Source organism: Temnothorax nylanderi, unplaced genomic scaffold, assembly GCF_030848795.1.
Source record: "Temnothorax nylanderi isolate EJ_2023f unplaced genomic scaffold, tnyl_v1.0 TNYL_tig0833_pilon, whole genome shotgun sequence".
NCBI lineage: Eukaryota > Metazoa > Arthropoda > Insecta > Hymenoptera > Formicidae > Temnothorax > Temnothorax nylanderi.
The window spans coordinates 1-13,557 of record NW_027249895.1 but is presented as its reverse complement, the minus strand read 5'-3'; the positions used below and the strand labels follow the sequence as shown (position 1 = coordinate 13,557).

The 13,557-nt window shown below is 35.1% G+C and overlaps 1 protein-coding gene across 1 annotated transcript; it reads left to right on the top strand.

Moving 5' to 3' along the window:
* The first annotated feature begins 7,960 nt into the window (after positions 1–7,960).
* LOC139785577 (odorant receptor 2a-like) lies at positions 7,961–11,436 on the top strand. Its single transcript, XM_071724741.1, has 6 exons — positions 7,961–8,257; positions 8,469–8,603; positions 8,716–8,806; positions 10,688–10,824; positions 11,091–11,223; positions 11,307–11,436. Exons 1-6 carry the CDS (start codon positions 7,962–7,964, stop codon positions 11,358–11,360), a joined length of 846 nt encoding a protein of 281 aa, XP_071580842.1. The 5' UTR covers position 7,961; the 3' UTR covers positions 11,361–11,436.
* The last annotated feature ends 2,121 nt before the right edge of the window (positions 11,437–13,557 follow it).

Genomic DNA, 13,557 nt, shown 5'->3' with positions numbered 1-13,557 from the left:
TGGCAGACGAAAAAACTGAAGACAACATCGAGGCAGACTGTGATGAAGAGCGCGGTTTCGATCGCGCTTAACGAGTTAGTTCCGTACGATGCGTTACTACGATATATATATATATAATAAGTGCTAAAAGATATGTTTAACATTAGAATAATTTTTTTATTAACAAAAAAAATACTATAAAAAATTGTAGACTTATTCTATTTCGCTGTTTGCATCGGATTCATCGTACTGCATATCTTCTTCGCTTTCGCAATCGATATCATCCTCAGATTCGATTTCGTTGATATCTGCTGAAAAACGACATTAAAAATTAAAAATGACTATTAACAAATATGAGATTGAAAGCGTGTGCAAAGATTTGTACTTTTAGACTGTTCTTGATCAATAACAACGTCTTTAACACTAGATGGTATCTGAGGTCCATCGAACCATCGGAACTGGTATTTGGAGTTGAATATCACCCATCTGCAGTCTTCTGGTACCAAAAAAGTCGGAATTTTCTTGTGAGCGTGGCTCCATAATCTGGCGATATACATAGATCTTAAGAATTGCGGTCTTAATTCAGCTGCACAAGGAGGTATCGATGAAGCGTCAAAATTTTGTAGGTTTTTTTTTTAAATGGTTCATTGACGTCATTAACTTTATAATTTTTTAAAAATAGCGCAAAGCGAGCATTATCTACGGAATCAAGTGATTTCATCGCATATAGTGAACAGACAAATTTTTCAATATCTCGAAATACATTCATTCTATCACATTCTTCACTGCCCAATTCAGCAAATGCGCTTTGAAATCGTTCGCTAAATAGTAATAATTTTAAAGGACGCTGTTTGCCTTTTCTAAAAAAAGCTGGATTGAAGTCACATCCAGTGAATGCATGAAACCCTGCTAAAGATTTACAAAATAATTCGCCGTGTCTATCATACAGTGCTGACACGTCAATTATACGCTGTCTGTTTAAAATACCCGTTTGAATCCAAACTTTACTATTGTTTTTTAACTTATTCATGTTGGCTAGCATTATAATAAGTATGTCCGTGTCGGAACATTTTATTATAATGTGAGCTTCTTCCGGAATATTACACGCGTGATAAACTATTTTCGTATCAGCTTCTTCATGAGCTTCTACCGTGTAGATATAATTTATCGAAAATAAAACAGTCTCATTATCAACTTTATATTCATAACACTGATGGAAGTTCAGTAAAACTGTTTTATTTCTAAAAAATGGTATCATTTCTGTATTCTGCCAATGTACAATTAAAAAACGGACAAGAGCTTCCTTGAAATTGCTATTTCTAAGCTCTTTGACAAAATCTGCGGGTCTCGTTTGATCAGGTCCAGAAATCACATACATACGCTCATCACAGTTACCGCCTCGGAGAGATCTTTCATAATCTTTAATTGAGGGCGTGAAAATCACACTTTTTAACGATAAAATTTTGGAAAAATGCAGAAAGATTTTAAAAATTCGTGTGACCTACAAGCTAAAGTATAATGAACTTATTTTACCAACAACTCCAGATAAAATCAATGGGTACCATGGAAATTGTTACAGTAATTTCACGGCTATTAAAAGAAAGTATGTTGACAAATACAGTGAATTGGTGAAATTACAGCAGTCTGGAAATACAATACCGGAGCCTGATCCTAGTAAGTACATAAATTCTTAGATGACTTTTTCAATACATTGTTGATAAATAATAAAACTAATTTATTGTTTATTTTATGTAGCTAATAACGAATCGACTGCCTCATCTTCTGAGAGTCAAGCTACACTGTCTTGTCAGCCCAGCACGAGTTCGACAGGTAATAATTACAATTTGTTTATATTTAAATTACTGTAGAACTAGACGCCGAGAGAGTAATAACTAATTTATTGTTTATTTTATGTAGCTAATAACGAACCGACTGCCTCATCTTCTGAGAGTCAAGCTACACTGTCTTGTCAGCCCAGCACGAGTTCGACAGGTAATAATTACAATTTGTTTATATTTAAATTAGTGTAGAACTAGACGCCGAGAGAGCCACGAAAAGGGACTCTATGGGCCCGGCTTGGTGCGGTAAGAATCGGCAGGCTGTTTTCCCCCCTCCCTTGACCTAAGGAAAGCGTCGCTTGCTTCTCCCCCCCCCCCCCGTGGAAGGTTCCGGAAAACCTCTCGTACATTTCTTATTCGAAAAATGTAAATTTTTAAAATGAAATTTTTTGTTAAGTAAAGTAAAGTAACGAATTATATTTTATTTTACAGAAAATGTTGAAGAGTTAGACAATAACATGTCACAGTTATCTTCGCACGAAGAACAAGTACAAAGCGGCAATGTAATTTGTTTTTTTTTTGCGATAAGTCACGTAAAGTTCAAAATTATAAAGTAGTTCCGATTATTAAATCTGTGTCCGAAATGTTGATCGAGAAAATCGTTACAAATGCCACTGCTCTAAACGATACGCAAATGTTAAGTAAAATTAAAGATATACGATCGCAAAATTTAATTCATTACCATAACGCATGTAAATTAATTTATTTCAAAAAACATATATCAGCTCAGACTACTCAAAAATCAGAGTGGCACGCAATAAGAGAAGTTCATGTTTTAGTTGATAATGAAATTTATGATTTAATAACACAAAATACGATAGCAAATAAACAGTGCTATTCACTGAAGTATCTTATAGAATATGCAAAAAATGCTTTATATAGGTTAGGTGTAGAAAATTACGAGTCTTACGAATCAACTTTAACAAGCAATTATTTGTTAGAAAAGTTAACAAAAAAAATCAAACTAGCACAGTGAACAACTGTGCCGCAAACACGTAGAACTACGTCTACTGCACAGTATGGGCACAGCAACAACTGTGCCGCAATCAACACGTAGCACTACGTCAACTGTCAATGATGATGATTGACGTGATCAAGGAAGGCCAAGGCCCACACCGGGATGTAGCGCCGAGTTCATCATCAGTGACAGTTGACGTAGTTCTACGTGTTTGCGGCACAGTTGTTACTGTGCCTGTTTGATTTATATTTTTGTTTATTTTTTAAGCAACAACGTAGAACTACGTCAACTGTCACTGATGATGAACTCGGCGCTACATCCCGGTGTGGGCCTTGGCCTTCCTTGATCACGTCAATCATCATCATTAACAGTTGACGTAGTGCTACGTGTTGATTGCGGCACAGTTGTTGCTGTGCCCATACTGTGCAGTAGACGTAGTTCTACGTGTTTGCGGCACAGTTGTTCACTGTGCTAGTTTGATTTTTTCAAACATAAATTTATTTTAAAGAAATAAAACAATAAATGTTTTTCTATATTTACTTTTATGTCAGAAAACATAAGATACTCATATAATTCAAGTTAGAATGCCCAATGCCGAGAAGGTAATAAAGCTATTTCTCTCTCTCTCTCTCTCTCTCTCTCTCTCTCTCTCTCTCTCTCTCTCTCTCTCTCTCTCTCTCTCTCTCTCTCTCTCTCTCTCTCTCTCTCTCTCTCTCTCTCTCTCTCTCTCTCTCTCTCTCTCTCTCTCTCTCTCTCTCTCTCTCTCTCTCTCTCTCTCCCTCCCTCTCTCTCTGTAAGTAACATTGCATGTCTGTTCTCTTGCTCCTGCTTCAAGTGAATCTTTTTTCTGCCGTAAGCTGCCTTCGGGCCATTTTGTTGCAGGTATTGGCATGTCTTTTGCTGCTTGTCACGCACAATTGTTATCTTCCTGGTGCTTGCTACCTAATTAAGAGCATTTCTATGGCGAGTGTCATCGTTTGGTCTAACCTAACTCTTGGCTGTTCCTGTGGAAATCGTTGATCTCAGCTGCGCATGCGCCCGTCGTTGCCGATCTACTCTATCTTCACGCTATTTTCTGAGCACGTGCTATCGAGGCGACTGTTGATTGGCGGCTCTGGTTGATCTCTGCGACATCCCGTGCGATCTATACGCAACACGGTGCTCGATGTGAACTGACTTTTATTTTGATCTTTGATTGGCTACTTTTGATCTGCGTCATCTCTCGTGATCTATTTGTTCTGCATTGAGTGACGTGCCAAGTGTCTTTCACTTTTCGATCTATTACGCGACTGATAACTCATGCTGCGTACGTGTGCCAGGTGTACTGAATCAATAGCTGGTCTATCTGAGTCGTGCGTGAAGTGCAAACGCGTTTTTCACCCGGGTTGCGTCAAGGCATACCTTATCACTAAATCTGCTAGTGACTGCTGCAGAGCTTGTTTGTCAGTCATGCCGCTTACGCCTAAGGATCCTCAGATATCTCGATCTGCCGATCACCGCAGCTCTGCTTCTCCGGGCGCGGGGGCTGTTGCCCCTTCTGGTGCCCAATTGTAATCTACTGATGCATTGCTTCAGTTGATTCTGTCCAAACTCGATGAATCTGACAAGAAATTTGCGGCCAGGCTTGATGAATCTGACAGGAAGTTTACTGCCAGGTTTGACAGGTCTGACAAGAGAATTACTGCCTTTATCGACCAACAAGAGTCAGTAAACACGGATTTTGCGCGAAAACTTGATCAGATACCTGAGCTCCTGAAAATCATTACAAATTACGGCGAGAGAATCGCGGCGTTAGAGGCTCAGAATGCTAAATTGGAGCAAGATAATGTTAAGCTTATTCATGAGATTCATGACTCGAAGTCTGCTCAGTCTTTTCAGGGAACTCATGGTGGAGATGAGTTGATCATATCTGGTCTACCATCGGCATTATCCGTTGCTCCATCTGAGCTCGCCAAGAATGTGCTAGAGGCATTAGAAGTCCCGGACTTATCATGCCATATTCTCGGCGTTAGAGCTGTTAAGAAAGCGCTGTCAGTGACTTCCACAGTTGCTGCATCTTCTAGCTCGATCATTGTCACCTTGGCCTCGAGTGCCGTTCGCGATCTTGTTATTTCCAAAAAGCGGGCAAAGGGTGTACTTAAACGAAAAGACGTATGCGGTGGTAACTCAGATTGTAACATTTATGTCAATGAATTGTTATCCAAGAGCACATATAATATATTACAACGGGCTAAGAGTATTGCTAAGGAGAGGTCGTATAAGTATGTCTGGGTAACGAACGGCCAGATATGTGCTAAATATTCTGATGGTGAACCTGTTATCCATATTGATTCCGATACTGATCTTGTTAAGCTCGTTTATCGTTCGGCATAATGCAACATGTAAATTTTCTTATCCGTATTGCTCAAATTTAACGCTAATTCCCTTTGTGGACATATCGACTTGCTTGCGCATGGAATTGGATAACATCAGTTTTCAGTTTTTGCTATAGGGCTTAGTGCTTTCTTACCTTGTTATTAGTTTGTAGATTGCGATGCGCTTTAGTTCTTAGTTTTATATACACTATTTAGTTCGCTTAGTATTACTTGCTTCTTATCATATTCTATTTTCATTGTACTTATTATTAGTTAAGTTGCGCTAGTTCTTAGTTTTTATAGTGTATATTATTGAAATTGGTTATATTTTATTGCACCGTACTCTACATCCTGTCAATTGTTTTTATGCAGGATCATTGGTTGCTCGTCTTATGAGAGAGAGCATGCTCATACTTTGTATTTACAGTACCATACTTCTATCAAACTCACATCAACTTCTGTCTTTTATATTTTTATATTTTTTTTGTATTATTCATCACTTGCCTAAAGTCTTTCGACTATGGCATAATAAAAAGCAATCAATCAATCAATCAATCTCTCCCTCTCTCTCCCTCTCTCTCCCTCTCTCTCCCTCCCTCTCTCTCTCCTCTCTCTCCCTCTCTCTCCCTCTGTCTTCCTCTCTCTCCCTCTCTCTCGCTCTCTCTCCCTCTCTCTCGCTCTCTCTCCCTCTCTCTCCCTCTCTCTCCCTCCCTCTCTCTCCTTCTCTCTAAAGTTCAATTCCGTCGTATACAATTCTTTGAGATTTACTCAATTATTACCTAAAAAATTGGAAAAATTTCGTACCGATTTCCAAAAAGATACCGGTTCCCAAAAAGATCGGTAACGAAAAACTATACAGTTTATAGCACTCCCCTTGAAATTCTACCCCTGTTTTATATACAATTCTTTAAAATTTGATCAATTATTTCCCGAAAAATTAGAAAAACTTTTGATACCGGTTTCCAAAAAGATCGGTAACGAAAAATTGTACACTTTATGGCACTCCCCGCGAATTTCCCGAAAAATTCGAAAAACTTTTGATACCAGTTTCCAAAAAGATCGGTAACGAAAAATTATACACTTTATGGCACTCCCCGGGTAATTCTATACCCCTGTTTTATATACAATTCTTTAAAATTCGTTCAATTATTTCTCGAAAAATTAGAAAAATTAAAAAAAACCGGTTTCCAGAAAATCGGTAACAAAAAACTATACACACAATGACACTCCCCGGGAAATTCTACCCCTATTTCATATACTTTTGGTAAAAATTCGGTCCATTGGTTTCCGAGATCATCGAACACAAACAATCAAACTGACAAACTCTGTCTCTTTATAATAATAGTATAGACTAGACTAGATATATATATACTAGATACTAGGCTAGACTAGACTAGACTAGAAGACAAATCGTAGTATGCGTCTCATTGTTATAATTAGAGACGGGTTGCGGTGCAATTTTCCCCACTCCAAGGGTGTGCTAGCGACCGAGTGCCGTGAGAATAATTACATAAATAAATAAATATATTTGCTACGTTACACCGCTAGACCGGCACGGTGTAGAGGGTACTCCTTCTCACGACTGCTGGCACGCGCTTGGAATAGGGAAAACGGCACCGCGATCCGGTCTCTAGTTATAATTGTATCCTCAACTTTCTACCGCATATCAAGCAACATATAAATTTCAAATGTTACATCGTAAAAATGTCCAACACAGCAGTATCGACAATATAATGGTTTACTTTTGAGACAGACACGCGTGTAGACGAAATGATAGATTAATATTAACGATTCTTGACATACTATAATTTCGTACCCTTTGCGACAGGTGCAACTATAGAAAGAATCAATGGAGAGTTGTCTATTGCATCTCTTTGTACGATTTTTCGCAGTTCTTTCGGAGAAACTGAATAATCATGTTGGAAAATTTTCTGCGAGAATACAATACCAACTCGATATTATTGTCGACCACAGGTCTTTGGCCGTTTCAAAATAAGCTCGTGAAAAATTTAATATGGACATTCTGCTTTTTAGTTGAAATGAGTTATTATCCACTCGAGGTAATGAGTATTAATCGACACATTCTATTAAAACAAAAAATACTTTCAAACACTGTTGACTTTTATTATTTTTTATCGTACATATATAAGCTATAACATCGTATCACATATACATTTTATGCAGATATTACTATTGTATGATCATTCGGACGATGCACAATTAATTTTTGACGGTTGCTTTCAAGTTTTAATCTCGACCTCGTTCGTCGCAAGACATTTGAATGGCATTTTGAATTATGACAAGGTACGGGTTTCAAAAATCGTGTTATTTTTGATAGCACAATTTCTTTTTAATTATGTTTACTTCGTCTATGTTTTGTTAAAACTATATTTGAGATATAATATATATTAAATCGTTTCTCCACGTTTCTGTTATAATCAGTTGCGATGGATGTGCGAAGCCATCGACGAGCACTGGAATATATTTACGGATGATATAGAAATTCGAGTCATGAAAGAATATTCCATGCTGTCGCGAAAATTGGTAAAATATTATTTAAGTAAGTACACATATTGCTAAGAATGAAACGTTAATGTCATATGCTGATAGAATAATGTAATGTAAAAGTAAGAATGTTATACGAAATTTTAATTTTATAAAAACAAAGTTGACTGAGAAATCTAGATTTCTATTGCTGGAAATTAATGTATTACGAAAGCAAAATAAAATTTAATAGGATTTCTTTGCTAAGTACAAATCCGTTGCAGATTTAAACGGTGATAGAGCTCTAGAACTGCTTATAAATTAATATTGAAGAAAAATTGATGTTGAATGAATAAAGCATTTCTTTTTCATAATATTACAGTACTACTTTATATCACGTTATTGGTGCTCATAATAACGCCGTTAACACCGATATTCTTAGATGTCATAATGCCTCTTAACGAATCACGTCCGCGATTCTTCGTCATCGAAGTCGAATTTAGAGTGAATAAAGATGAATATTTTCTACCAATTTTTTTTTACATTTTCGCTCTAGCTATTGTGAGTATAAACATCACGGTAGGCGTTGATACAATGCATATCGCATGTACCTCGCATGCATGCAGCTTATTTGCGGCTGTCAGGTAAGCAGATGAAGTATGAAGATAAGACGTATATGATAGAACACGTGTAACGCTCTATTATTATTACAATTATTATTATTACAATTAACAAGATTCTGATTTTATATTATATATATTTTCTGAAAATCTATTGTATATAATATATGTATATGCTATGTGTTATACGTATTTTATTTGATTTGTGCAAAATACTGCCAAATTTATTTCGCAGTAAGCAAATGGAAAATATAATTTCAAAAGTGGACAATAACAATGATACTAGCGAAAATGGTATGAATGAGGAACTTGAAGAAAAGATATACCGGAAATATATAATATGTTTAAAAAAACATCAGCTTGCTATAAAGTAAGCAATTTTGGTGAAATTGTTTCTTAATTTATCTTTTATATATAATATTGATATCATGTTACAGCTTATACTCAAAAGTTAATTTGCTAACATTATTTCTATTCCGTAGATTTGTTGATATATTAAATTCGTCGTATCAGGTATATGCATTAACTTTTTTAATAATAGTTATTGGAACCATGAGTGTAATTGGACTTCGAGTAAGTATTATAATTGCACATATAACATGTAATATACTCTCTTCTAATATATAGAATATAAATTCACAATCATGTAAAATAATAAAAACTGTTATACAGCTGGATTTCTATATTTCCTATTCATTTGAGATCGAGTTAGATTGATTTTGATTAAATTTCTATTTATATGTACAATTTTTTCAACGCAATTTATTGAAAACTTTAATAAATATTAATACAAAAATCTTACTAATATTTACATACTATAAAATTAAAGTTCTTTATTTAAAATAATAATGTCCCGGGAAAAAATGGAGGAGATCTGACCATGATTGATTTGATAAAATGAGATACAACGAGATCTGAAATTCAAGTAAAGTCAGATCTGATTGGATACAATTTTATCTCGCCTGATCTGCATGGCCATATCTGATCACATGCAGCCAGATATGCTGAACTATAATCCGATCTCACCAGATCTGACCATTGCTGCCGTTCGATATTGAATCGCAGATCCAATCGGATCTCTTCCGATCTAATCGGACATTATCTGATTGCTTCAGATCTCCTGAAGTACGAGCAGACATTATGCCTCAGATCTTGTCGGATCTGAGCAGACCTAGCCAGACATATCTCGATCTCACCAGATAAGACCAATCTTGGCTTACGAAGTTGTGTTGCTGATCCAATCAGATCTCTTCCGATCTTGCTGGATCTAAGCAGACCTAGTCAGACATATCTTGATCTCACCAGATAAGACCAATCTTGGCTTACAAAGTTGTGTTGCTGATTCAATCAGATCTCTTCCGATCTTGCCGGATCTGAGCAGACCTAGTCAGACATATCTTGATCTCACCAGATAAGTCCAATCTTGGCTTACAAAGTTGTGTTGCTGATCCAATCAGATCTCTTCCGATCTTGCCGGATCTGGGCAGATCTCGCCAGTATAGAACTTATAAAAATTTCGTTCTCAAATCGTCCATTATTAATTTTTACACCCAATGTTGGACATTATATCAAATATAATATTAACTCTGTAAAGGGGAAGCTTAAATGATTTTTGGTCAAAAAATCAATTAATTTTTATATTAAAAACAGTTTTCTCAATTTTGAAACATTAACATATAATAAATATAGTCTCTGCCAATTTGATAATAATTGTTAATTTCGACACCATATTTAGAATTTATCATAAATATTCCATTAAAAAAGTACCGTGCAAAATTAATTAATAATAGATAAATATAAAAGATTAATGTGTATATGTATATATAAAACATAAATCTTTTAAATTATTTTGCAAACATACCTTATAATTTAAACTGATAAAATAATATAATCACATATAAACTTATATAGTCATATAAGATTATATATGATCAGATCATAATGTTGCATCTCAAAGTATCCGATAGATGGCATCCGACGGAATCTGATTCTCGTATTTAAAAATTGATGAACAGTGGTATAAGAACGGTATCAGACACAGCAGTGTCGTGCTAAGTTGCGCCAAGTTATGTAAATCGTGGAACGGCACAACTTTTGTATCGTGGAGTCCACTTTTATAATAAAGTGACACATTTAAAAAATAACATTTGAAAACAACAATTTTCTGCAGTGGATGGACACCGGATCGGATCAGATCTACTCATGTCTGATTGGATCTGAGCAGATATAATAGATTATTCTCGTTACATATTTGACTCTATCCGCTAGGATCGGATCAGATCTACTCATGTCTGATTGGATCTGATCAGATAGGGCCAATATTTTGATCAAACCAGATCTGAGTGGATTGGATCTGATGAGATCTGCTCAAGTCTGTTCAGATCTCTTCCATTTTTTCCCGGGGTAATTATACAATATTGTAAATAGTTATGTATTACTTTTTATCTGTTATAGATCGTGTATATATTAGATCAATTGGAAACAGTGATAAAGTTCGTGCTTATATTAATGGTATCATTGAGTAGTCTGTTGATCACATGTTACTCCGGACAGAGAATAATGGATGAAAGTCAGAATATATTCTATAGAGCGTAATAATTATTTTATACCATAACACACGTATTGGAGCTTATGCAGCTTTTCTTCATACAGAATTATGCAGCAATAATTTTTTTTATAAGCATAGCATAAGATCGCTTAAATGTAAAATTTAATTTAACCACTGCCATTTAAAATAGTCTTGATAAAAAACATAATTTAAAAATTTGATTAATATGGAAGCAACGAATAATTTAAGTACTTTATAATTTTCTTTAAAAATTTAACTTAAAGTTAATTATTCAATTTACGATTGCAGATACGCTGCAGAATGGTACAAGTTCTCACCTAGACTAAAATCTTTATTGATAATAACTCTTTACAGAAGTAGTACACCATGCGAATTAAAGGCAGGCAATATGATTTCGTTATCCATCGCGACTTATGCAATGGTAATTAAAATACAGTGAAGTCACTTTTTTATGACAATGTTATGTATATTAATCTGCAATATAATTTATCCATTCATTTTAAGGTGGTACGAATGTCTATGTCTTACTACACAGCGTTATTATCAATACAAGACTGATTATTGAGCGTTTAATTAGTTTTTTATCGATACATCTTTGTTTTGTCTCAATGACAATAAATTAGTAGTAAAGAGATTTGCGGTGCTATATTTATTCAATAATGCAATTATAAGTTTTATCCGATCGGATACTTCTTATGCGATTTTCATTAAACACAGTATTCTGTTATTCAGTAGTTGTATTATAAATTAAACTATTATAAAGCTAGTTTGTTTATGCTATATGCTTTCCTTCGTTAATTTTATCGGTCAGTTATTGAGTTTCCTTATTTCTTAAACATTTAAAATGATATTGATTTCTTATATTTGATATTATATTTTTCATGGTAATATCATTATTTTTCTGAGCTTTGTGAATCTTTAAAATTGATCTTTGCTTTCTGTATGTTCTCTAACTTTCTCTATTCTTTTGGATTATTATATAATTCAACTGTAAGCTCGTTTTTCTTTCTTTACCCAATTTCCTGTTTGTAAAGGTGAACTCAATTCTGTGCGTGCAGTCGAAGTACTTAAAACTAACAGTAAAATATTCTACCAAACAGAAGAAAGATACATGAATAAGACAGGAAACCAGCACACGCGCCTACATTATTATTATAGTCTCCGTCAACTTCGTGTTGTATCATGTATAGCACTGCTATCACATGTCACTCTACGAAGTGTTCAATAAACGTTATCCACAGATGAAAAAAGTGGCGGTTTAGACACGCTCTGCCATCAGCGAATTGATGAACGGTGACGATTCCGGACATACTATAATTTCATGTTATTTCTACCTCCTATCGCGACTTCTACACTGAGGAGTCAATGGCATGAGTGCCACGGTTCATTCTGTTGTTAGTCTTTGGACATTCAGGCACGAATAATAATCATGTTAGAGAATTTTCTACGAGAGTACAATATCAACCGGATATTGTTGACGACCACAGGTCTCTGGCCGTATCAGGATAAACTCGTGAGAAATTTATTATGGACTTTCTGCTTTTTGCTTGCAATAAGTCATTATCCATTCGAGGTAATGTGCATTCATCGATACATTTCATTGAGACTGTTAAAAACTAAAGAGATTGTTGTTTCTCTATTTAGCAAACACTGGTTGATAAGAGAGATAGAATTATATTTTAACATAAGTTCACAATATGACAGATGGGTTCGCATGCAAATATAATCTATACAGACATGTCACTTATCTCATCTCGTATATGTAGCTCACAACACGATAAACATCACTCCACGTTACACTCCTCTCAACACAGCTCACAACGTCTTATCTGCTCACAATAATATATCTCCACACGTCCGCTAATTATATCAGCTCACAATATATTTGTACACGTCCGCTCTAGTCCACACACGTCCACACACCACGACAGTTCGCGAAGGAAAGGGACGAGCAACAAGGGATAAGTAACACGTTGTTCTAATGTTTTTTAAATATATTATTAGTTCACTTTATTACTCTTTTCATAATTAATTTGATGTTAATTACTTCACTACTTCAACACTCCTCCTTAATTTCCACCAAATTAATTCACCATATGTTTCTTACAATTCTCAAACTTTACTGAGTTTAATGCCTTTGTCAAAATATCTGCTTTCTGGTTGGACAATATTTTAATTTGATTATTTTATGTTTTACTAGATCATGAACAAATCTGTATTTGACATCTATATGTTTTGATCTTTTATTAACAACTCCATTTGTTATTAATAAAATTGTGCTTTGGTTATCGATATTGAGTTCTATTTGTATCTTCTTATCTTGAAGTTCTTCCAAAAGAGTCTTTAAGTATAGTAGTTCCTTGCAACATTCAGCAGCTGCTATATATTCAGCTTCTGTACTTGAAAGTGCTATCGTTGATTGTCTTCGTGAGCACCAACTCAAAGCTCCTCCTCCATAGAATATAATAAATCCTGTTGTACTTCGTCTTGTCATAAGATCACCTGCAAAATCTGCATCGCAGTAAGCCTGAAGAACACTAGAATTCGCATTACTATCAAATTGTATACCTTGATTTATTGTGCCAAACAAATACTTTAGTACATGTTTTACATCGTTTATATTTTCTTGAGTATAATTTTCTATATACCTACTGCTGAAACCTACTCCATAAGATATATCCGGTCTTGTCTTGGTTGAAAGGTACAGCAGACTTCCTATAACTTCTCTATAATTGTATTCTTCTTTCTTTGGTGT